Here is a 25,154-nt window from a genome sequence, read left to right on the forward strand (position 1 = left end):
AACTCTAGGGGTCACTGAGACACACAAGCTCCCCGACCATGACAAGGTTGCAATCCAATGGGGAGGAACTACAGTTAGTGGAGGCAAAAAAAGACTTGAAAACACAATCAAATTTGGGGAGCAGCATCTCCTGACCAGGCATGATAGGGAATTAATTGTTCACAGTTGCGTATAGGTAGAGCTCCTGCCTTACAGTGCCAGAGGCATAGGTTCGATCCCGACCGCGGGACCTTGTCTGTACAAAGTTTTTAACATGCTCCCTGTGACCTGCATGGTTTCTCCAAGATCTTCGGTATCCTCCAATATTCCAAAGACGTACGGGTTTACGTTTGTAGGTTAATTGGCTTGGTATAAATGTAACATTGTCCCTAGTGTGTGTGTAGGGTAGTGTTAATATGTGGGGATCGTTGGACGGCGCAGACTTGGGCCAAAGGGCCTGTTTCTGCGCTGAATCTATAACCTAATGTACTGTGCTAGCCTATGATAGCTATCTCCCCACTTTTGATCTTGATGAACCCTGTGAGATATGCAGTCATGAGTGAAGATACACCTCGTTACCTGCAAAATTGTGGAATTTTCTGTTGACAATGATCATTGATGCCTGCAAGTCCTTATGGAGTGTTTAAGAAGGAACTGCAGATGCTGGAAAATTGAAGGTAGACAAAAATGCTGGAGAAACTCAGCGGGTGAGGCAACATCTAGATCTATAGAGCAAAGGAATGACCAGTCCCTCGGGAGTGATTTGTTGAACACGTGACTGCCTTCGCAATGAGATGGGTTTTTAAAAAAAACATGTTTCATTAGTGCACTTAACTTCCACTTTCTCACTAAAATGCTAATAAAGCCTTACTGATACTGAACATGTCCAGTGCACAAATGCAAATCTTTAATCAAAAATTATCTTTACCACAACTTAATTTGCAACGTTGAATTGAAAACTGAAGTGTTGGAGTAGCTCATCGGCAGTTGTAAACATTAATCAAACTTTGATTACAGAACAGTCGACAACTAATTAAATTTAAGTCTCAAAATAATAACCATAATAACTGATTTTATCAGTTAAAGAAACTGCATTCAATATCTTGGGCGGGATACAGTTAAGAAAATGGCTTGGTACATTTGTGAAAAAATGTTTTGCTACAAATAAATTATTTGTAAATTCAAGTCTCACAATTAACTAGTCAATTATGCAAAAGTGCTTAATAAATGTGAAAAGGATAGTGGAGCCAGGTCGATGACCAGGACAATGAGAAATTTGTAACTGGACCAAAAGGCCATTTTTTGCTGAATGATGCACTCGAAAGAAAATTCCCAGAAGCCATGTAAGAACGTTTTTTGTTTTGTTTTTAATACTTGAAGCATTATCATTGTAAAATACAAGCCTATTTGTTTTATTGTCTTCCCATTTAGATTTTTATTCTAAGTTACACACTGTCTTGGGAACAATCTGGAGATTGAGAAAATGCACCAATTAACTAGTCAATTAGTAATGCTCATTTCCATTAGTGAAGCTATGCTTGCTTGTTTATGCTCCTTTCCTAATGGCTCAAAAAGCAAAATTTTGAGCCAAATAAACTACAGAAAGCAATGATTTAAACTAACCTTTTGTAAAATGATAGCTGAGATCTCCATCTCTGATAATAAATTGCTAACCGATGAGTGGGCATGTGGTTTGCTCCTGAAAATGCAAGCTTTTTCTTTGGGAGAAAGTTTAAAGACATGAAAACAAAATCAAGATAGAATGCAATTCAAATTTTCATTTACAACATTCTTTTACACAAAAATAATATAGTTAATGAAAACACAGACAATGTTTGGCACACTGATGCAACAGTGTGTTCTGCAATGTACAAGGAAGCAACATTAATTGTTCAAGAAGGAACTGCAGATACTGGAAAATCGAAGGTACACAAAAAAGCTGGAGAAACTCAGCGGGTGCATATATAGGAAATAGGCAACGTTTCGGGCCGAAACCCTTCTTCAGACTCCGTAGAGTTTGAGGGCAGGGGGGGATCACAGAGGGAGGGGGGTGGGGGGGAGCAGTTGGAGCGGAGGTTGTGAAGCTCTCCGGAGAGAGGAGGAGAACTTCTTCAAAGTAGGCATGCCTTGAGATTTTGCTGTGGAGTAGACGAAGTGTTCAAGAAGGAACTGCAGATGCTGGAAAATCGAAGGTACACAAAACTGGAGAAACTCAGCGGGTGCAGCAGCATCTATGAAGAAGGGTTTCGGCTGAAACGTTGCCTATTTCCTTTGCTCCATAGATGCTGCTGCACCTGCTGAGTTTTTCCAGCTTTTTTGTGTACCAGCAACATTAATTAATGGGAACTACATGGTATCAATTATTTTTCTCCACAAATGATATCTTCCAAAAGTATTTCCATACTTTTTTGGCTTTTGCGTCTCATAAATGCAAGGTAGTGAGTAACATTGAAAGCTACAGTACAAATTATCAGCTGTAGACAATTTTAATTCCTCTTGGCCATCACATCTGAACTCCAAGGTCTGTTTAAATTGGATCCATTTCAAAGACCACTGTCTTTGAGTTCTGAAATGGTCAAACAAAGCAAATTGGACTCTCACTAATGACTGGGCTGACGAGACTATTTTTGGTCGATTTTCGAGCATCTGCATCTTGCTGCAAGAACTCAGCGGGCCAGGCAGCTTCTGTGAAAGGAATTGGACAGTTGGCATTTCGGGAAAGAGAATCTACCCAAAACATCAACTGTCCATTGCCTGCCACATGGTGCCTGACCTGTTGATTTCCTCCACCAGATTTTTTTTTTACTAAACTAGATATACTGCCTAAACGAATTTTTCACAAAATGCTGGTATAACTCAGCGGGACAGGCAGCATCTCTGGAGAGCAGGAATAGGTGATGTTTTGAGTCGAGACCCATTCCTTCTCTCCAGAGATGCTGCCTGTCCCGCTGAGTTACCCCAGCATTTTGTGTCTTATCTTCATTGGAAACCAGCATCTGCGGTTCCTTCCTACACATCAACCCATTTTTTGGCCAGGTAAATGAAAAAGGATTATTCCTCAATCCCAGGACACTGCAAGAATCTTACGACCGTCTTGTCAATTGGCATCATGGACATGTGGCGTAGTACAAGGCGCAGTTCAGATTAATAAAAAGCATTATTCAGCATGTCCTGCACTGCACCGAAAGTATAATTGAATCTCAAAAAAGGCACATGTTTCAAGCGAAACCATAAATTTTCAAAACGAAGAGACAAGAGACTGAGGGTACTGAAATCTTGAGTCCAAAAAGTACTGGGTTTGCTTTTAACTCTTTAACATAAACTTGGGTCAAAAGTTTCAAATATATCACTCGTGTTAAATTACAGAGGTCAGAAAATGATGATCTCATTGAAACAGGCATCAAGTGGAGGTAGTTTCCCATCTTTCTGATGATCCCACCAGAGCAGAGCACAGTTCTATCAGCGTGGTTGGGTTTGCTGTTGTCTTGGCAAAAATCCAATTTTTGGCTTATTCTGTTTCCAATAATACTTCCGCCGTCTAAAGAAAGATATGGGTAATGGATTTCTTTTGAAGTTCTAGCTTATAGACAATATCAATGGGCCTACCAGGTGGTAGATTTTATTTTAAATGGGATAAAGTGCATTCATAATTGTATCAAAGTGTAAATACTTAGATTCTTGGTAAAGAGCCTGAGAAAGTGAGAATTTCTGATCTTTTAAATAATGCTGATCGTATTTTATTGAATCTCAAAAACCCCATAAAGCAGGTAAAGTTCTTTCCTAACATTCGCTAATTTTTCAATGGTAAAAAAATATGCACATAGTTCAAGTTTATTTTCATGTGTCCCTGTATAGGACAATGAAACTCTTGCTTTGCTTCAGCACACAGAACATAATAGGCATTGACTACAAAACACATGAATAAATAAACTAATAAAGTGCAAAATGACAGATAATGGGTTATTAATGTTCAGAGTTTTGTCCGAGCCAGGTTTAATAGCCTGATGGCTGTGGGGAAGTACCTATTCCTGAACCTGGTCGTTGCAGTCTTCAGGCTCCTGTACCTTCTACCTGAAGGTAGCAGGGAGATGAGTGTATAGCCAGGATAGTCTTTCGGAAGAAGGGTCCCGACCTGAAATGTTACCCAGAGAACTGGGTTCAATCATAACTTTGGTCGCTGTCTGCAAGGAGTTAGCATTTTCTCCCTGTGACGGGTTGGGTTTCCTCCCACATATATGTGGGTTTGATTAATTGGCCTCTAAATTACCAATAATGTGTAGGGAGTGGATGAGAAAATGGGACAACATAGAACTGATGTGAACAGGTGATCGATGATCAGCGTAGACTCGGTGGGCCGAAGGACCACGTTTCAATGCTGTATCTCCTAATTAAACCCAGTCCTCCTCAAACTTGGTCAGCTCCCAACAGGCAGGCCACGTCATTCACATGCTTGATGCTACACTTTCCAAACTAACATTATTGAGAACTCCGGCACAGCAAGAGATGACCAGGTTGACAAAGGAAATGACAAAAAGATCTCAAAGGCTCCGTGAAAATGCAAACATTGCTACCGATTCGTGCAAAGTTAAAGTCTGCGAATGCTCAAAGTGGAGGAGCATTCAGGATGGCATTGAGAACTGCGCACAGGAGGAGCCCAGCATTAAATCATGAAAGGGGAACAACAGCTCCTGAACCACTTTATCTGCCTACCCCATCTAGCACCTGCCCCAGTGGTGGAGGGTAAACACCACACTGAAGTTCCTGAGGAGACCAGAACTACACCACAAGAGACTAACTGCTAGAGCAGGGATTCCAGCATTTTTCTTCCCGTTTACCCCTGGTAACTTTAATAGCACATAACAATGTTATTTCACTTATTTATGAACAACTGATGATGAACAGATACCAGTATACCAGAACCAAACACAGTCAGTCAATGAGAAAAAAATATGTACAAATCCAGATTCCAAATGGAGAGCTAGGTAGGGCTCTTAAAGATAGCGGAGGCAGGGGATATGGGGAGAAGGCAGGAACAGGGTACTGATTGTGGTCACATGATCACATAGAATTGGCAGTGCTGGCTCGAAGGGCTGAATGGCCTACTCATGCACCTATTGTCAAATGAATCCATTGTAAATAGAGTACCTCAATGAATGCAACATCCAAGGCCTGTGCCTCCTTCTGACAGCAGCACTTTGGCCAATTGAAGTAATGGCAAGCTGTGAAGCAGTGTTCTCATTTATATCATCTGTTTCAAAATACAAATGGGATGGCAGGGAACCAGGACGGCATCCATATAGACTGGGTTCTTGATCAGTGCTGGAACTAGACCTGATGTAAGTGCCGTCCTCAACTGTATGGCTTGGTGTTGCTTCATCCATCTCACCATCATTGATGCTTTCCACTTCACCTGGTGGGACAAAAAACAAACTTGGACGTTCTTCACAACATAGGCAAAGCGTTGGTTCAAATTGGCAACACATTGGACCTTAAAGTAACTGCAAATTAATTTAAAATATTTTCAAAATGATTTACATATTCTTTGCTGCTCTGAATTGCACAACAAAAATCAGCAAAAACTGAAAATTCAAGTTGTTGTCTGATCAACAGAAAAGTACCCAAGGTAGTAGCCTCTCTCATAAGCTTGTATTAATTGTACTAGTTTGTACAAATGGTTCCCAAATTTTTTAAAACTCAATTGCATTAGGGATGAAAAATTGCAGTTAATACGGTGTACAATGTAAAAATAAAGAACTGCAGATACTGGTTCAAACCAAAGATGGACACAAAGTGCACAGCGGGTATGGCAGCATCTCTAGAGAAAAAGGATGGGTGATGTTCAGGTTGGGACCCTTCGTTTACAGTGCTCAGGTACATTTCAGTTAGATGATAGTTAAACCAGACAACCTAACTGAAGCTTGAACTCGGGATTAGATGAAAAGTTATACTTTATAATCCACGAACCTATCTCCAAAGATGTATTATTAGTAAACCATTCCATTCTTTTTTTTATCTTGACATTTGTGTTTTTTTCCTCTTTCTCTCTTACTTCCTATCAGTAAAAAAAAAACTAGAAGCAGAACCAATCCACAATTGATAATATTAACAATGTACGACTGATATACATGAAATGTTTATAATATGTGTTTGTTTCTGTAAAGGGTCTTAGTCTGACACACTGTAACCTTTACTAGAGTCTTTATTATAGCACATGGCACACACGTCCCAGCACTGGCTGCACCCAGCCTTCAGGCGTACCAGGACAAAATGGGAGGAGGAGAGGGGAGGAGATCATAGTTATACTGATATGAGAGGGCGTGTTAATGGTGATGAGGTAGCTACATTATAGGTTGCATGCATAAACCATCTACAGTTTCTAATAAAAATATTTAAAAAAACAGACAAGCTTGTCTTAATTCAATCTAAAATGATTACTTCACTCTGCTTCATGAGTATTTATGCCCTCTCCCATCGGTATTTGCTCAATCCACTACTTCCATGCAGCACTAAAATATAATAAAGCAGGATTGCCAAAAAGAATATAACCTACACATTTACACTTAGAAATATATTTTGCACTTTGTTATTATACAGTTTGCACTTAGCTGCTTTCATACACTTAATGTCAGAATACACTGCTCCAAGTTGTCCATGGAAGTATTTCACAGTTCACAATTTCAGAAGCAATCCAATAATGGCTTTCAAATTAACAATTAATTTTTAATGGTTAAACATTCAAAAAAAATGTGTGGTTCAGTAGGAGGAATAGTTTAATTACAGCCTCTCATTTTTTATAATTTTACACCTGCTGCCTGCTCCACCCCCACGTACGTCTTTAATAAGAGTCACACAAAACAAAATCATACAGCAAAAATAAACACACTAAATTCTATTAAGGTGAATTGGAAGCAACAAATCAATGATCGCCCCTTCCCAACTCACCATCATCTGTTGGTGGCTCATCTGCCTTTACTAAGGCAGAAATAGAGATTCAAGGGTACTGATCTGCATTTTTCACAGTCTTCCAAGGCATTAGATGCATTGCTGTCGCCTTTTTCCTGGGCTTAGTGAGCAAGCCTGATGTATTTGGAAATGGTAAATCAGTTGTGCTTTGCTACGCTGCAAAAGAATCTTGCAGCAACTGCCAGCCTCTGGACCATTTTATTCTTTTTTTCCCCCAACTGCTGGCACAACATCAACCATCTTGACTTCTCCACTCCAACCTCCCCTCATCTGAATGCACTACCTCAGTCAGATAGGGTTATAGCCTGAAATATCACCTGTCTGTGTTTTTCAGAGATGCTGCCTGACCCACTGAGTTACACCAGCAGTGTGTTTATTTTTGTTTTTAAATCAGCATGTGCAGTTCCTTGTATGCACAAGAATAAATGTAGATTATTTCGGGTAAAAGAATTGGGTTGGAGCGCTACATTCACTTACCTGAAGACCATTAGCCAAATTTGCGATAAGTAAATGAGCAGCCTTAATGGGCATTTATCCTGATACTGGCTTATAAACTACCAGGTTTGCTGATTGATTTCAGTCACGTTTTTGTTATAAAGATCATTTATGAGATTTGAGAACCATTTACTGATTTATTTCCCAATGCAGGTAGTGATTGACCTTCTTCAATTGCAGTAGATTAGACATCGCAAACATAAAAATCAGCACAGGAGTTTCAGCAATCACTGGTTTCCGTTAGCTCATGTACATCTTTGTAACCCAAACCATTCACATTATTTTCAGGCCCTCTCGTTAGTGAATCCCATTCTAATATAGCAATTCTGCAGCTACTAGTAATAAGTCTGAGATATGCTCCATTGCAGAACAGAAATTTCCAAGCCACTGAGGGTTTAAGAACTGCAAAGCTAAATGCTAGGCATTACATCTTTCCCATTCAATGAGTGAAAATGTGTAGGAAGGAACTGCAGATGCTGGTTTACACCGAAGATAGACACAAAATGCAGCCGGACAGGCAGCACCTCTGGATAGAAGGAAAGGGTGATGCTTCGGATCGAGACTCTTCTTCACTTAATCTGGTGGTCAAATACAAATACATTGCCACCAGATTAAGTGGAGAAAAAAAACATTTGAGTGATACTGCCTCTTCACATCTTTTCCACCATTTTTTTTTTGTTAAAAAGAATTACAAGATTATTTTAGAAAATTTCAAGCCAGGAATTTTGTTTTGTCCAGAAGATGCCAAGGGAAGATTCAAACAAGAGGACATTAGAATGAAACAGATTTAGGGGTAATTGAGGGGGAACTTCTTTAGTGGTAAATGAGCTTTCAGGCAGCATTGGTATCATTTAAAAATGAATTGGATAGGCATATGGATGAGAAGGGAATGGAGGGTTATGGTATGAGTGCAGGCAGGTGGGACTAAGGGGAAAAAAAGTTGTTCGGCATGGACTTGTAGGGCCGAGATGGCCTGTTTCCATGCTGTAATTGTTATATGTTATATGGTTATAGGATCTTTCATATAGTGGCCAGGAGTTGCCATTGAGTCTTGGCAAATATCCAATGCTTCAAGCTCTTCATCCAATGTATCATTAGCCATTGTCCATTACCCCATTATCCAATGATCCAAGCTCTTGCAGATAAAAAAACATTTGGAAGAAAGGATTATTTTAGAAGATGCAATAGTTTAAAATGTCAGGCATTTATACACAAACATTAAAAACTCTATCCTTGTGTCTGTTTTGTAACTATATTCTCGAGTCCAATCTATTCTGCGAGATTACTCTGATTACTCACCAGCATCTCCACAGACATAGGACTCCAAATACTGCAGGCGATTGCCTGCAGTCAAACGCCGCGCACTTCCTTCAACTAACTTCAGACGACGGTGCATACAACTCAAGCGCCTTTTGAGCACGGCGATCCTCTCCTTGTACTTTCTCTTTGTGTCCTTGTAACAGTTGTGTTCCTCCAGCTGATTCCGGGCGAGTTGGACCCCACATCCCATCCTGCACGGCTGGCTCCAGTGTTCACAAGCCTTTTCATGGGCAGTAATGTCCTTGTGAAACATTTCAGCCGCACAGCCCTCGTATCTGCAGCTCACCATCCTGTATTCACAAGCTGCTTTGTGGCTTTCCTGCTGCTCTAGTGGAAAGGTGTGTCGGCAACCGTGGATTTTTTTGTCACACTACATGATAGAGAAAGGAGCTCTTAGCATACATAAAAACATAAGAGATTTTTCTCAAATTGAGGAATCCAGAAACTATAGCACATATCCAGACCTTTCTAAGGTCAACCCATGAATTTTGTTTTGTTCCGTAGGTGCTAAGATAAGAACAATGGTTCTTCATTGTCACATATGCACTACACAGCAACATTATTTTTGCCTTGCTCATACACGCGCGAGTTGCCATATTTTGGCGCCAATTATATGATCCTTGATTTAGTTTGTGGCCATGAGAGTATGATTACAATTGAGAGACGCAAAGTGCTGGAGCAACTCAGTGGGTCTCAGAACATCTCTGGAGAAAAAAGTTGGGTGACGTTTCGTGTCGGAACCTTTCTTCAGACTGAAGAAGTCTGAAGAGGGTTTCCAACCCGAAACGTCACCCATCCCTCTCCAGAAATGCTTCCTGTCCCGCTGAGTTTCTCCAACACTGTGTGTCCATCGTCGGTATAAACCAGCATGTGCAGTTCCTTCCTACACGTTGAGCTATGGCAATTATCCAATGGATTCAAGTCTCTTTCAGATAAAAGCAAGTTACATTGTGTGGATGAGCCAATGGAACCATGGAACAGAAAACTATTCAAGAGTGGGAGCAAGGAAGAAGATAGTGCTGGTAGTGGGCAAGTTGGCACCAGGGCTATTGACTCCATTCTCCACTGGAAAAAGAGCAAGTATCCAGAAGATTGTGTGTTTGTGTAGAGTTTGGGTTCAGGAAATCTGCTCTGGGCTGGGGAGATGATTTCAGTCGTGAAACATTCAGATACTAAATGACAGAAGCAAAACAAAAAAAAAGTTGTATAGTCAGGAGGACGTGCCAGGCACCATAAGTTCCAGAAAGCAAGACAGAGGAAACTCATAATGGGAAATAGGGAGGAGAGGAGGTGAATTGAATAAGCATTTTTGATTAGTCTCATTACAGAAGATCCAAATAACAGGTAGGAATTTTGCAAGACCATAACAAGGACACATGACTGATTTCCTTAAAAAGATTTAACATGTTGGAAGCAATTCAAAGGAAGTTTACCAAACTAATGCAGAGTATGGATATGTCATCTTACAAGGTTGGTTAAGCTAGGCTTGTATCCATCAGCCTAGGGATTTGATTCACACACACACACATCATCTGGAGGCAATTTCAGAGGATGGAGGTAGAGGTGAAACTATCCAGTGACAACATTTAGAATTTGACCGTCACCTATTTAAGCGACCAATCTCTTTCTTGTCACTCGAGTGGATGAAGTTCTTTTCATCAAAGGAGTGGAAGCACGAACTTTAAAATATTTTGAAGGCAGAAGTAGAGAGATTCTTGTTCACCAAGAAACAAATGGGCTCCCTCTTTCTTGAGAAAATTCTCCAAATTGATTCTTGTGGTTGGCAGTTTTCTACTTTATACTAAGAGTGTTCCCAAATACTATTGCACATACTGAACATTGATGAAGGAAATCTAATGACCTACCAGTTTTCTTTTTCACTCTCTTTTTCCCCACATACCTCTCATGAATTTTAGCATCTTTCCATTACAGAATTATGCCAAAATTCAGTATTTGAGGACTAAATACTCCTTTTTACTACAACACTCGTCATCACCCTGAAAATGGGACAATTTCAACAGCTAAAATTTACCTTCATTATCAATTGTCCAAGCAAGTTGTGGATCATAGGTATCACAGATCGAGTCGCACCCTTCACCTTTTTCCTGCAATATGGACATTGCTGCTTCCTGGAAGATAATTTCACATTTAGCACCAGGACACAAGCTTATAATGTAATAAAAATCACAGATGCTGGAATAAACAAAATGCTGGAGTAACTCAGCAGGCCAGGCAGCATCTCTGGCGAAAATGGATAGGTGACGTTTCAGATCTGAAGAAGGGTCCCGATCCGATACATCACCTATCCATTAATTTTATATACTTCTATCAGATCTTCCCTCAAACTTTGTTTATAGAAAACAATCCAAATCTGTCCGACCTCTCCTTGTTGCTAATGGCCTCTAATCCAGGCAGCTTTCCGGTAAACCTCTTCTCCACATCCTTCCTGTGTAGGGGCAACCAGAAGGCCATGCAATACTCCAAAGTGGCCTAACTAAAGTCCAATAAAACTATAGATTTTCTATATCCCCAGATATGTAAAACCATTACCATTTAATTTCTGAAATAGTTTTGAAGTTATTATCAAAGAGTTTTTACCTTGCAAGCCAATTTGAAATGCAACTTTTGCAGAAGACATGTTGGCAACAGAGTTCCACAGGACCTTTGAACACACCATGACAGACAGTGCAGATGAATTCAGGGTCTGGGGCATTTACAAATCGTTCTACATCGTAGCCAGAATCCTAATTAAAACAAAGGGGAAAGCCAAAATGTAAAGATTGCAAATCCAAAATTGAAACAGAAAATGTTGCTGAAAGTTTCGCCATCAGACAGAACACGAGGCAAAACAGTCTTGTGTGTATTTTGCAGTCAATGACTTCTCAATAGAAAGCTCAGTACTGGAAGTCTATTTCTCGCTCCACAGATGCTTCAGGATTCGAAAGATGGGTACAGAAAAAAAAAGAATATTGAAACAAGGAACTGCAGATGCTGGTTAAGATTTAAAAAAAAAGACAAAGTGCTGGAGTCACACAGCAGGTCAGGCAGCATCCCTAGAGAACACAGATAGGTGACGTTTGGGTCGGGACTGTTCTTCAGACCTTATACTGGAGATTAAAATAAAAAAGTCAGAAGTTTCAAAACAAAAACTGTAAAAAGCAAGCAGAAATCTTGGAGCCAAGTTCATTTGTGTTCATAGGTTAGATTCTGAATAAATCTAGTAATACAAACTAAGCATCCAAGACATTGAAACAACAGCAATAACATATCTGTAAATTCAAGGTTTGGTATATCTCTCATTGCCATTACAAAAGGATTAATCTTACATTAATAACTGCAGAAGAGCATTGTGGAAGCAGCACCAGCTATACCCAAAATGAAGTTCCAATCGAGTGAAGCTGCAGCATAGGAATAAAGAGGATTAAACACCATGCTGTAGACAGGGACAAGGGAATTCACAACCAGGACATTAGATCAAATCTCTATAGTCTCGATGTAGGCATATATCAGCTGACAGGAGGAAGCTACAAGAACATTGCCACGCTCAACAGCACACAAAGGCAACCATGTTCAACCAGAACTGCCAAGTAGATCAAATTCAGCCTCCGCCCAAAATTCACCCCATTTATAGGAGTGAGACTTCAGCCAATTCAATTCACTCCAACCCTGACCTTCCCATCCATGCTGTCTTGAACTATCCGCCTGAAGTCCCGCAAACCCTTCTTGTCTTCTGTTAAATCCCTGGAAGGTTTTGACTCCAAGACTGAGTGGAGCAGAGCCTGGAAAGATGCCAGCACCAACAACGGAGAGGTAATCACAGAACCCACAGTGAAACCACCGGGTTTTGACCTCCATCACAAGCAATGACTAACCCTGAACAGAATCCACACCCTCCATGCAAGAACAGCCCATTACGTGCATAAGTGGGGGATGACAGACAGCCCTGCTTGCGACTGTGGGCATCCGGACCAGACCATCCCACACATCGTGATTGACTGTCCACTGAGGCTTTTCCCTGGGGGCATCAAAGCCATCCACCCAGTAACCGATGCTCTCCTGGCCTGGATGTCCTGCCCTTGATCTACAACTTTAGGCTGTGTACGCCATATGCAAGAAGTGGAAGAATTCACTCCATATTATATCGAGAAACAGCTGAAAGCTATGGAGAGCAAAGAGCATGGGACCAATCAACATACTAGTTGTGGCACTGAGACTTGCTCTCCAGCCAAGTTGTTTCAGTATTGTTACAAAACTGACATCTACACAATATAGAAAATGCTTCAGTATTCCACTTAAAAAGGGGCAAACCCAAATAATTTTTAACCACTCCTCCCAGCAAAGTGTTGGAACACATTGTTCACAATGACAGATCAAGGCATTTTTTCACCAACAAGTTGCACACTGATGTCCATTTTGTGTTTCACCAAGTCGACTCGTCTCCAGTCTTATCAAATATTTGATTAAGATTAATTCGTTAATTAATTTCATTAAGAATCTTTCACAAAAACCTAGGCTAAAGTATACACATTAAATCACTGGAACTCCATGTACACTTCACTTCTAATTTGCAGTTTAAAAATAAACGAAAAAATGACAATTAAAAAGGTACCTGAACATTTGTAGCTCTAAGAAGAAAAAATGTAACAACTAAGTTAAAAACACTTTTTATATCGATAATGCAGTATTTATGAAGGGTTACTTCAAGTATTACCCTACAATAAATAGATGAAACCTCCACGTCTTTGAAACATCCCCTTGCATTACAGTCATCCCCCATCAAAATAAAATTGAAGAACACTGGGGAAAGTAACATTGAGAGGGAAAAAACTCTTGAGGAAGAAGGCTGTGACAATAACGATGTTAAGGGGCGAAGGGTGGGCAAGAGTTGATGGTGAAAAACAGAAAGATGGGAGAAAGGAGGCGACTCAGAACGCGAACCGCATGAGAAAGAACGTTGTGCAAATACACAGTACAATCTATTCTCAAAAAGCACATATTGCCACGGATGCCAGTAAATAGACAGTTGACAATTCCCCTTTATATACCAGTCGGCTCCACCAAAGCGTAAAAAATTTAGAATTAACTATGGACGCAAAAAAAAGACTTTCAAGAGACCATTTACCTAAACCTGGTCACTCTAGAAGTTATTTATCCTTGTTAAAAAAAATGTCCTTGTTCGACAGTTCAATTAAGAAACATTACAAACATAAATGATTCATATATGCAAATATGTGTAGCTTCATGCAAAGTGTCAATAGTGTTCTTTACATTGATAGTAAACATTACTACCCCTCACCTGTTGTTCCTGTTCGACAGTGCTTTCCATTCTGCTACAAACTCAAGTACTGTTTTTCAACTGGTTAAACAGTGTATTCTGTTTTCTGCCTGACAAAGTCTTCACGACCCAACTTCCAATCATACATGCGGTGGCCCGTTTGACTCGCTGCAAGGCCTGGTTGCCTGCCAAAATCCCTCTAATAAAAGCAGGAACCCGCTTTCTCTGCACACTTGAACATGGTCTACTGATGGGTTCTGCCCAGAAAATATAAATGAACAACATAGAAACCCATGGAGTGCAGAGAACTGATAATGATGGATGTAATTGTGTTCCAAAGAGCTGAATTGCACTGGGCTGTGGTGAATGCACTGAACTATGACCGACTGTGCTGGAAACTTACTGCAGTGAATGGCACAGCACATATATTTTTATAACAGTGTTGTGCTTGAAATTAGTTTTTTGTTCTTTGGCACGTGATGGAAAAACTAGACAATTCACCACTAATCATGCCAGCTCTGACATCAAAGTAGTTTATGGCAATCACCATTTTCATGTTCCCACACCAGAACTTAACCTTTAAGATTATGTGTTACAAAATCTATTATATGGCTGGTACACAAAAAAGCTGGAAACGTCGGCCCGAAACGTTGCCTATTTCCTTCGCTCCATAGATGTTGCTGCACCCGCTGAGTTTCTCCAGCTTTTTTGTGTACCTTCGATTCTCCAGCATCTGCAGTTCCTTCTTAAACACTATTATGTGGCTGTCCTGGTTGAATGGTCAAACATTTGATTTGTTTTGTTGGTGAAGCGTGCATTAGTGTTTAAGTAAACGAGAAGTCGAGTGTTTTCTTGCCATATATCCAGAAATGGGACAGGTGAGGTGGTCCAATAAATGTCAGAAAAAAATCCTATTGATGTTATGGCACATCAGTTTCAAGGAGCTCTCACTGACTCTGACTACATTGCTGACATTTTCTGCAGCACTGTGTTCAGATCTTTGTCCCTACAACTCCTGATCTCGACCTCATAGCTATTGTTACTAACATCTTTACAAAATCTATATTTGGAGGATCTTCAAGTTTTCTGCTGATAAATCATGGCTCAACTCCTCCTCTTCCACCAAATAGGTAAATGCAGTCTTGGGAAAACTTTTATAGCTCTGCCTAGCACATGAAGCAGCCTTCTGCAACGCTCGCTTGTTATTCTGGAATCCAACATGCAAGTTCCATTAAGAGCTTCTGGTTGTTCATATTAATAGGTATGTGACCATTGTGTGGTATATTGAGTGCTGGTTGCATGGAGCATTCACTTACACAGCTGACAACACCATATGGTGTTCTAGTACTTTATCCATGTTTGTCCAAAGAATGGTCACATTACCCTTGCATGAAGTCTGCAGAAGGGTCTCGATTCGAAACGTCACCCATTCCTTCTATCCAGAGATGCTGCCTGTCCCGCTGAGTTACTCCAGCATTTTGTGTCTACCTTCGATTTAAACCAGGAAATCAGAGAAATGATCAGGAAAGTGTTGGAACTTTACAGTTTAAACACACTTCGACAATTTGATGGCATAGAGTCAAACAGCAGGAAAACTTTGGCCCGACTTGCCCATGCTAACCAAGATGCCCCATCTACACGTCCCACCTGCCTGTGTTTGACCCATATCCCTCCAAAACTTTCCTATCCATGTACCTGTCAAAATGCCTTTTAAATATTGCTATAGTACCTGCCTCAATCACCTCCTCTGCCAACTCATTCCATATACCTACCACCCTCTGTGTGGAAAATGTTGCCCCTCTGGTATATATTCACCATTTTCCCTTTCACCTTAAACCTATGTCCCCTGGTTCTTGACTCTGAGTACTGCCTACTCAGGTTAACAGTCCCAGTGCATTTAGCATAACCACTCCACTCATAATCTTATACACCTCTATAAGACGACGCTTCACCTGTCTTCGGTTTAAACCAGCGTCTGCTGTTCCTTCCTACACTAATAAATGGAATAACGTTTAGTACAAGACAGTCCAGTAAAGCCAGATTAAAGATATTCTGAGGGTTTTCAATGAGGCAGATGCTAGGTCAGGACCGCTCTCTAGTTGTGGGTAGGATGGTTCAGTTGCCTGATAACAGTTGGGTTATTCCAGAACTTTGTGTCCTATTGTTTGTTAACCACCATCTGCAGTTCTGACAGTGAAACGATAGTGATGGAATAACATTGGCAAATATTTAAATAAAATCTGCTCCTGGCCAATTTTATTTCATATGGTCATAAGGAGCAGAATTAGGCCATTCGGCCCATCGAGTCTACTCCGCCATTCAATCATGGCTGATCTATGGTGGTGAATCTGTGGAATTCTTTGCCACAGAAGGCTGTGGAGGCCGTCAGTGGATATATTTAAGGCAGAGATGGAAGATTCTTGATTAGTGCGGTTGTCAGAGAAGGCAGAAGAATGGGGTTAGCAGGGAAAGATAGCTCAGCCAAGATTGAATGGCAGAGTAGACCAGATGGGCCGAATGCCCTAATTCTGCTCCTATCACTTATGATCTTATGCTCTATCACTCCGTCCTTACCCCGTTCTCCTGCCTTCCTTCTCCTCTTAACTCCTGACACCCATACTAATCAAGAATCTGTCTATCCATTTACTTCTCCGTGGATTGTCACCTTGTCGTGGTGGAGAAGCTTATGTGGACCTGAGATCCTGAGAGCGATGCCGTCTGGAGCTATGCTCCTGGTTGGGCCACCCTTGGTGGTAAGGTCGAGGGGGAGGTCTCTGACAAAGAGCAATCTAACCAAGACCACAACGGCGGAACAGGCAGAGGATGATGGCTGATCTTAGTGGAGCATCACAACGGCTGGGAAGGCGGATGAAGGCTGCAGCAGAAAAGGGTCTCCGGTCGTCTTGGACTCCATGCCACTGGATCCTGACCCAGATCTGTCATGGACCGCGGGGTGGCTGACTGTGCACCAGTCTCCTCAGGTTAAAAAAAGTCACGCACAGGCGTCCTCCATATAGGGAATAGCACCCTGGAGACACCCATGGTCAGCCATGACCGAAGGGGGCCTAAGAAAAAGAAGATCTATCTCTCTATCTATCTATCTCTGCCTTAGAAAACATCCATTGACTTGGCCTCCACAGTAATGTGAAAAAAAATGTTTCTTGCAATGTCAAACACAAATTGGAGGAACAACATCTCATATTTCGCTTGGGCAGCTTACAAGTGGTATGAATATTGATTTCTCTCACTTCAGGTAGCCCCGGCACTCCCTCTCTCTCTCTCTATCCCTCCCCCACCCAAGTCGCACCAGCTTCTCGTTTTTACCCAACAAACAAACAGCTTGTTTCTTTTATCATGGTTATTTTTTTGCATATCTTTCATTCATTGTTCTTTTGTCTCTCCACATCACCGTCTATATCAAAGATTATAGTCTATATCTCTCGTTTCCCTCATCCCTAGCCAGTCTGAAGAAGGGTCTTGACCCGAAACGTCACCCATTCCCTTATCTCCAGGGATGCTGTCTGTCCCGCTGAGTTACTCCAGCTTTTGTTAAAGAAGGAACTGGAATATCAAAGGTAGACAAAAGTTGCCTATTTCCTTCGCTCCATAGATGCTGCTGCACCCGCTGAGTTTCTTGGTTCTTGCTTCTTGGTTTCTTGGTCCTCCAAAATATTCCAAATGGAATTTAAACTAAACTGGAGGTGGTGGAGGGAGGACTTAAGCACTTTTGTCTACCTTCGAGTTACTCCAGCTTTTTGTGTTTAAGAAAAAAACTGCAGATGCTGGGAAAAGAAATGGTGAAAAAAACCCCCGGACTATAGGTTCCGGCAATCTATCTTTCTGTCCATCAGCTTTTTTGTGTCCATCTATAAGCTTCAGCCGGACTCGAACCGCCGAAGCAGCGGACCGCGGGGTTGCCATGGAGACGAGGCCGCCGGTGGAGGGAAGGGGGCGCCGCGGGTGACGGCGTCAGCGCGCGCCGGAAGTGGGCCGCGGCTGGCAACGTGCGCGCGGGGAGACGGAGCGGCTCCATGGCGGCGGAGGCGAAATAGACCCAGACCCAGGCCCAGACCCAGACCCCAGACCCAGACCCAGACCCAGACCCCAGCCATGGGCCACACCCAGACCCAGACCCAGACCCAGACCCAGACTCAGACCCAGACCCAGACCCAGACCCCAGGCCCAGCCCAGACCCAGACCCAGGCCCAGACCCAGACCCAGACCCGACCCGGACCCGGACCCAGGCCCACCCCGGACCCCAGACCCAGACCCCAGACCCCAGACCCAGACCCAGGCCCAGACCCAGGCCCAGACCCAGACCCCAGACCCAGGCCCAGACCCCGGACCCAGGCCCAGACCCGGACCCCAGACCCAGACCCACCCCAGACCCCAGGCCCAGACCCCAGACCCACCCCAGACCCAGACCCAGGCCCAGACCCAGGCCCAGACCCAGACCCAGCCCAGACCCCGGACCCAGGCCCAGACCCGGACCCAGACCCCAGACCCAGACCCACCCCAGACCCAGGCCCAGACCCAGGCCCAGACCCAGACCCCCAGACCCAGGCCCAGACCCCGGACCCAGGCCCAGACCCGGACCCCAGACCCAGACCCACCCCAGACCCCAGACCCAGGCCCAGACCCAGACCCACCCCAGACCCAGACCCAGGCCCAGACCCAGGCCCAGACCCAGACCCCAGACCCAGACCCAGACCCAGACCCAGACCCACCCCCAGACCCAGACCCAGGCCCAGACCCAGACCCCAGACCCAGACCCAGGCCCAGACCCAGACCCAGACCCAGGCCCACCCCAGACCCCAGACCCAGGCCCAGACCCAGACCCACCCCAGACCCAGACCCAGGCCCAGACCCAGACCCCAGACCCAGACCCAGACCCCAGACCCAGACCCACCTGAGCCAGACCCAGACCCAGACCCAGACCCAGACCCCCAGACCCAGACCCCAGACCCAGGCCCAGGCCCAGGCCCAGACCCAGACCCCAGACCCAGACCCACCCAGACCCCCCCCAGACCCAGACCCAGGCCCAGACCCCAGACCCAGACCCAGGCCCAGACCCCAGACCCAAGACCCAGGCCCCAGACCCAGACCCAGGCCCAGAAGACCCAGACCAGACCCAGACCCAGACCCAGGCCCAGACCCAGACCCAGACCCAGACCAGACCCCAGACCCCGGCCCAGACCCAACCCAGACCCAGACCCCGACCCAGGCCCAGACCCAGACCCAGACCCCACCCCAGACCCACCCCAGACCCAGACCCAGACCCACCTGAACCATGGCTGCCGGCGGAGTGCGCTTCAAGACCAAGTGAGTGTCACCCACAGACTCTCATCCGCGAGATATAGGTCAAGAGAGAGAGAGAGAGATAGTTCTTGGTTCTTGGTCCTCCAAAATATTCCAAATGGAATTTAAACTGGAGGTGGTGGAGGGAGGACTTAAGCCAGAAAAGGGTTATTGGGAAGATTTAGGTCACAGGGCTAACGGGATCAAGGGATATGGGGAGAGAGCAGGAAGGAACGGGGTACTGATTTTGGATGATCAGCCATGTGTGCCCCAAACTCCAAGAACAACCAAGACACATTAAAGATAGAAGCAAAGTGTTGGAGTAACTCAGCGAGACCCTTCTTCTCGACCCGAAACGTCATCCATTCCTTCTCTCCAGAGATGCTGTTACTCCAGCATTTTGTCTCTATCTTCGGTGTAAACCTGCATCTGCAGCTCATTCCTACAAATTACACGACACATTCTCATCTATGAAATGATTGCTCATTTATTAGACGATGGTGGGGGCTCCATTTGGAGTAATGTCAGTTTCGGTCTCCCTCCCTCCCTGAAGGATGTTGTTAAACTAGAAAGACGATTTACAAGGATGTTGCCAGGACTTGAGGGTTTGAGTTTAGTTTAGAACAGAAGGGCCTGTTTCCATGCTGTAAGACTCTATGCCTTTATGACACTGTTATAGGAAGGATGTCATTAAGCTGGGAAGGGTGCAGAGAAGATTTATGAGGATGTCGCCGGGACTTGAGGGCCTGAGCTATATGGAGAGGTTGAGTGGGCTAGAATATTCCTCACCATCAGTGCAAATAATTTGAATTGAAAACCCCAAATTATAATACAGCAAATCCTTGTTATAACGAGCCGGGGGGGGGGGGGGGGGGGGGGGGGTGGTGGTGTCTGATATTATTGCTGATTGTCTGCTATAACTGATTAATGTATTATTATTGTTTAAGTATTCTCGTCATAGAAGAAAACAGTCTTGAACTGAGCTTGAAGCCCAACGCATCCCCAGTCCGAGTGAGGCTTGGTCCGACAGCCATTCTCTGTACAGTATTTTATATCAGACACTGGGGACGGGGCGGGTGCAGCGAATGTCAGAGAGTTACGAGGGATTCCCAGTAATGGAAATTATCTCCCCCTTGCACTGAGCTCAGTCCCGGATCGCTTAAGTTGGGATCAGCTCTTTCCTGAGAGAAGTGGGTTACTTTGATTGGTCTTTACAAGGTGTGCTTTTAATTACTTTTTCGCTGCTGCCTTCATGGGTTTCACTGATTTCAGAATTGCCTGGGCTTTTCCCAACTTCTTGGCTATCTTCAACTTATTGACTGCAGCCAGAGAGACGGTGCAAGACGGGGGTGCTGTGGGCAGCCTGCAGTAGATCCATCCACTACCAATGAAATTTGTTTCCATCCACGACCTGTACAATGCAGGTAGAACATGACTGGAATTGCTTGGAGCAAAACGTAGGATGCAACTTAGCAAGCAATGAGTTAGGGGTTATGAAGCGAAGGCAGGAGAATGAGATAGAGAGGGAAAGATATATCAGCCATGATTGAATGGCGGAGTAGACTTGATGGGCCGAATGGTCTAATTCTGCTCCTATCACTTATGAGTCTAAACCTTGAGAGGCAAGAATGCAGTGATTAAACCTTTAGCGTCCATCCATCAGAGTTGTGGATCCTTCATTGATGGGTAAAATAGCATTGATTTGTTTAACATGACAATGATAGAATTAGCTGTCATAAAGCCCTCTAGGACTGTGACATGGCTGCTACTGCTGTTGTGGCCCCTTTGCATTACTAAATGAACACTTTTAAAGGCAGACAAATGTTTAGTTTTGCTTTCAGTTGAATTTAATTTTTCATAAGTCTTTCCTTTTCTTGATTACTGCATTGCTTGTTTGCATCTCTTCCAGCTATGCTGCTTCCAGCAGAATTGAACCATTTTACAAAGGAGGAAAAGTACAGGTATCTTTTAATTTATTAAAAAATGAGTATGATTGTGTTTTATTTTAATCTTTGTGGTTGTTATTGAGTATGTTGCTTTTTTTTAATACTCTTCTTTTTCTATTTTTAATTTCTTCATAACACAACTTTGTCAAACTTAATGCATCTATTGTATTCTGATTATTAAAATGCATCATGAGAGAACCTTCCACTGGAAGTAAAATACTGAAGGTGTCAACGTTCTGAAGTAAAATAAAATGGTGGAGAGAATCGGGTAGTTTCAGTGGAGAGAGACAGACATTATTGATGCATTATTAACATCTGCAGTTCTTCTTAAACAGACATTATTTCTGTTTCATGTCAGTGGCCCTGCATCGAAAGTTAGAGTAAAAAAATTGCAGATGCTATATATCCAAACCAAAAATTCTGCAAATGCTCTTGCAGCATCATCCAGAAGAGAATCATCTCCATTAAAGTATCCTTGACCCCAAAGTCAACTCTCTCTCTTCTTTGATGTACTGAGTGCTTCAGTATTCTGCTTCAACTTCAGAATCAGTACTTCTATAGATTCTGTAAAGTTTAATGTGAAAGGCCACTTTGTAACGTACTTTGATTGCTTAGATTAGATCTTCCATTCTTCGTTCAAAGATGGAAGCAACTTTCATTTTCCATAAGGCATGTTATTTAAAAAGCTCTTTTTCTCTTCCAATATAGATGAATAATGATGGAACATATTTGTTCTGCACATGTGGAACAAAGATCAATATCTTGGATGTTGGAACAGGGAAGGTCTTCAAGAGCATTGAACAGGTATGGAATTACACGTGGGATGCTGTGTGCTCCTATTTCAGTATGAGTGTATTTCTGTTCACAATTCCCACAAATTTTAGTGCAAAATAAGACATATTCTGCACAATAGGAACTTTACCTCCACCCCATCAAGGAACAAGGTAGCTGACAAGCAATGATGTTCCAATCTATTCCTCTCCCTGAATGCACGCTAGTCCACGCACTCTAGGCCAGGAGTCCCTGCAGACAGACTTCAGTGAAGTCTTCTTCAGTGAGCCAGCAAATCGTTTGCCTGTTTGAGGAAAACACTGAAGATCAATACTTTGAGCATTGAAGGGATGTGCTATGTTCTGAAACACCTCCAACTGAACAACAGTAATGTCCTATGGCAGTAATGAAGCCCAATGATTACTTGCACAACAGCGGACGACCAAACCAGACAAGTTGACTGAAACATTCAGAATACAGTGAAATGTCTTTGGGAGCTGTCATGGGTTTAGTGTATGATGTTGGAAATGGGACTTCAAGTCCTGATCACTCTGCCTTATAAAAGACCAGATAATGGAGACTTCCAGTACAGTTAATCCCACATGGCAGTAAAACGCTAGCGAGTCCACAGAAATCATGGAGGTAAATACAAGATGTGGGCCAAATCACTCATGATTCAACCCTCGGAATTATCTATTAATGACATTTTTCAATTGAATATTACTCATAATATGTATATGTAATATGTTTTTAACACGGAACATCTCAATAGACAATAAGTGCCGGAGTAGGCCATTAGGCCCTTTGAGCCAGCACCGCCATTCACTGCCTTCCTGCCTTATCCCCATATCCCTTGACTCCGCTATCTTTAAGAGCTCTATCTGCTCTTGAAAGCATCCAGAGAATTGGCCTCCACTGCCTTCTGAGGTAGAGAATTCCGCAGATTCACAACTCTCTGGGTGAAAAAGTTTTTCCTCATCTCCGTTCTAAATGGCCTGCCCTTTATTCGTAAACTGTGACCCCCTGGTTCTGGACTCCCCCAACATCGGGAACATGTTTCCTGCCTCTAGCGTGTCCAATCCCTTAATAATAATAAATAATAAACAATATAAATGTTTCCACATTGACGGCTGTCTCTAACATCAGACACTGAAAGTGTTCATTGTGAAACAGGCTAATCTCCATTCTGCAGCTACCAGCTATTCTTAAATTGATAATCACGTTTGGAGGATGGCCAAAGCAATCAAGAGAATGATTTTTGGAGTAACGTTAGAAAAAGGTCTCCCTTTTAAAAAGTGTACTAAGCCCAAGACTGAGCTTGGCATTCTGCAGCTAATTGGGTTGGTAGCAGAATGCAGATGAGTCTGTTTCACATTGAACCCTTTCAATATCTGATGTTAGAGACTGCCTTCAATGTAGAAGGATAATGTAATATTTATATTATTATATTACATATGTTAATATAACATATTACATATATTTGTGTTATGATTAATATCCATTTAAAAACTCCCAATAATTGATAAATCAGACCATGGATTGAATCATGCATTACTTGGCCTATGTCTTGTATCCACCCCCACAATTTCTGTGTGTACATGAGGAATGAGAACTATTTCCAGTTCTGATGAAAGATCATTCATCTGAAATATTAATTCTGTATCTCCAAAAATATATCATATGTAGATTATTCCCCCAAACTAGTCAACACTTTAATCAAAGAGACAGTTGAAAGCTGATAATATACTCTTTATAGATTCAGATTCAGATTCAATTTTAATTGTCATTGTCAGTGTACAGTACAGAGACAACGAAATGCATTAGAGACAACGAAATGCATTATATGCATTATAAATTGGTTGGTGGCAAAATAACTTAGTTTCTTTGCAATACATTTTCCTGTTGCACATCCACACTTGGGGTAACCTGATTTACCAATGTGCATTGCTTTGCATTGATTATAAATGTTTCCATTTTACTTACAGGAAGATCAAGAAGATATTACCAGCTTCAGTCTAAGCCCTGATGATGAGGTACTTATCTAAACTTAAAATGTTTACACTCACCAGCTATAATTTAGCAGGATATTTGTGACGACGAAGTTCAATCTGGCATTGGTAGTTATGACTACTTTGTTAAATTCGAGCTGTTTTAGGCTGGTTTGGATATTGTAACATGGTACTGAACAGATACCAGGAGGTCTTGATGTTAATCGGGAGATGAGTATGATCTGCACTGCAGCAGCTGGGCAACTTTTATTTTCAATAAATCTGAAATATAAAGATTCTGCAATGTACCTACTGCCTTCAGGAAAGTGTGACTACCTTCCTTAACATGTACACGGAACTGCAAATGCTGGTTTCTAAAAAAAAGACAAAATGGTGGAGTAACAGCAGGTCAGTCTGAAGAAGGGTTCCTCCCGACCCAAAACATCACCTATCTATGTTCTCCAGAGATGCTGACTGTGTTACTCCAGCACTTTGTGTTTTTTTTTTTAATCTTCCTCAACAGTCTGGCTTATATTTCTAATCTAAGACTTGCTATTCTTTATTGATTCTCAACTGAGATTGCCTAACAATCCATTTATTTCCCAGGGTTATTTAGGTCAGATCATAAAAGTTGTCTTGCTGGTTGCACACTAGTGGTACCACTTTTTTTTAATAGAATCCAAGTATTGTTAAATTAGATGCACCCTGGCCACAATACCATTAAAGTTAGAGTTGACCATATCTTCGTAGCTAGTTGCCCAACCTAGCGATGTAAGAATGTTTCTGAATATGTTTAACCTATTGGGCGGCACAATGGCGCAGCGGGTAGATCTGTTGCCTTGCAGTGCCAGAGACATGGTTTCGATCTTGTCCTGGGCTGCTGCTTGTATGGAGTTTGCATGTTTTCCTTGTGATCGTGTGGGTTTCCACCAGGTGCTTCAATTTCCTCACACAACCCAAAAACGTGCGGGTGTGTAGGTTAATTGGCCTCTGTAAATTGCCCCTAATGTATATGGAATGAATGAGAAAGTGAGATTACCTCGAACTAGTGTGAACTGGTGATCGACGGTTGTCGTGTACTCAGTGAACCAAAGGGCCTGTTTCTGTGCCATAACACGA

At 42.6% G+C, this 25,154-nt stretch overlaps 2 protein-coding genes across 3 annotated transcripts in view; one reads left to right on the forward strand and one right to left on the reverse strand.

The window, feature by feature from the left end:
- Positions 1-8,450: 8,450 nt before the first annotated feature.
- On the reverse strand, positions 8,451-11,328 carry rnf151 (ring finger protein 151). The gene is made up of 2 exons (XM_055651889.1): positions 10,790-11,328; positions 8,451-9,127 (listed from the first exon to the last, which is right to left on the reverse strand). The coding sequence occupies exons 1-2, from the start codon at positions 10,823-10,825 to the stop codon at positions 8,729-8,731; spliced, it is 435 nt and encodes a 144-aa protein (XP_055507864.1). The 5' UTR covers positions 10,826-11,328; the 3' UTR covers positions 8,451-8,728.
- Positions 11,329-18,037: 6,709 nt separating this feature from the next.
- tbl3 (transducin beta like 3) overlaps positions 18,038-25,154 on the forward strand; it is a 42,263-nt gene continuing 35,146 nt past the window's right edge. Inside the window, exons 1-5 of one of the 2 annotated variants that reach the window (XM_055651107.1) lie at positions 18,038-18,096; positions 19,304-19,354; positions 21,240-21,291; positions 21,985-22,080; positions 24,033-24,080. In XM_055651107.1, coding sequence (XP_055507082.1) covers positions 19,323-19,354; positions 21,240-21,291; positions 21,985-22,080; positions 24,033-24,080 — 228 coding nt within the window. In that variant the 5' untranslated portion in view covers positions 18,038-18,096; positions 19,304-19,322. Of the gene's footprint in view, positions 18,097-19,277; positions 19,355-21,239; positions 21,292-21,984; positions 22,081-24,032; positions 24,081-25,154 lie in introns of those variants that run through there. The other variant, XM_055651106.1, reaches the window with a different exon arrangement.

This window comes from Leucoraja erinacea, chromosome 20 (assembly GCF_028641065.1).
Source record: "Leucoraja erinacea ecotype New England chromosome 20, Leri_hhj_1, whole genome shotgun sequence".
Taxonomy (NCBI): domain Eukaryota; kingdom Metazoa; phylum Chordata; class Chondrichthyes; order Rajiformes; family Rajidae; genus Leucoraja; species Leucoraja erinaceus.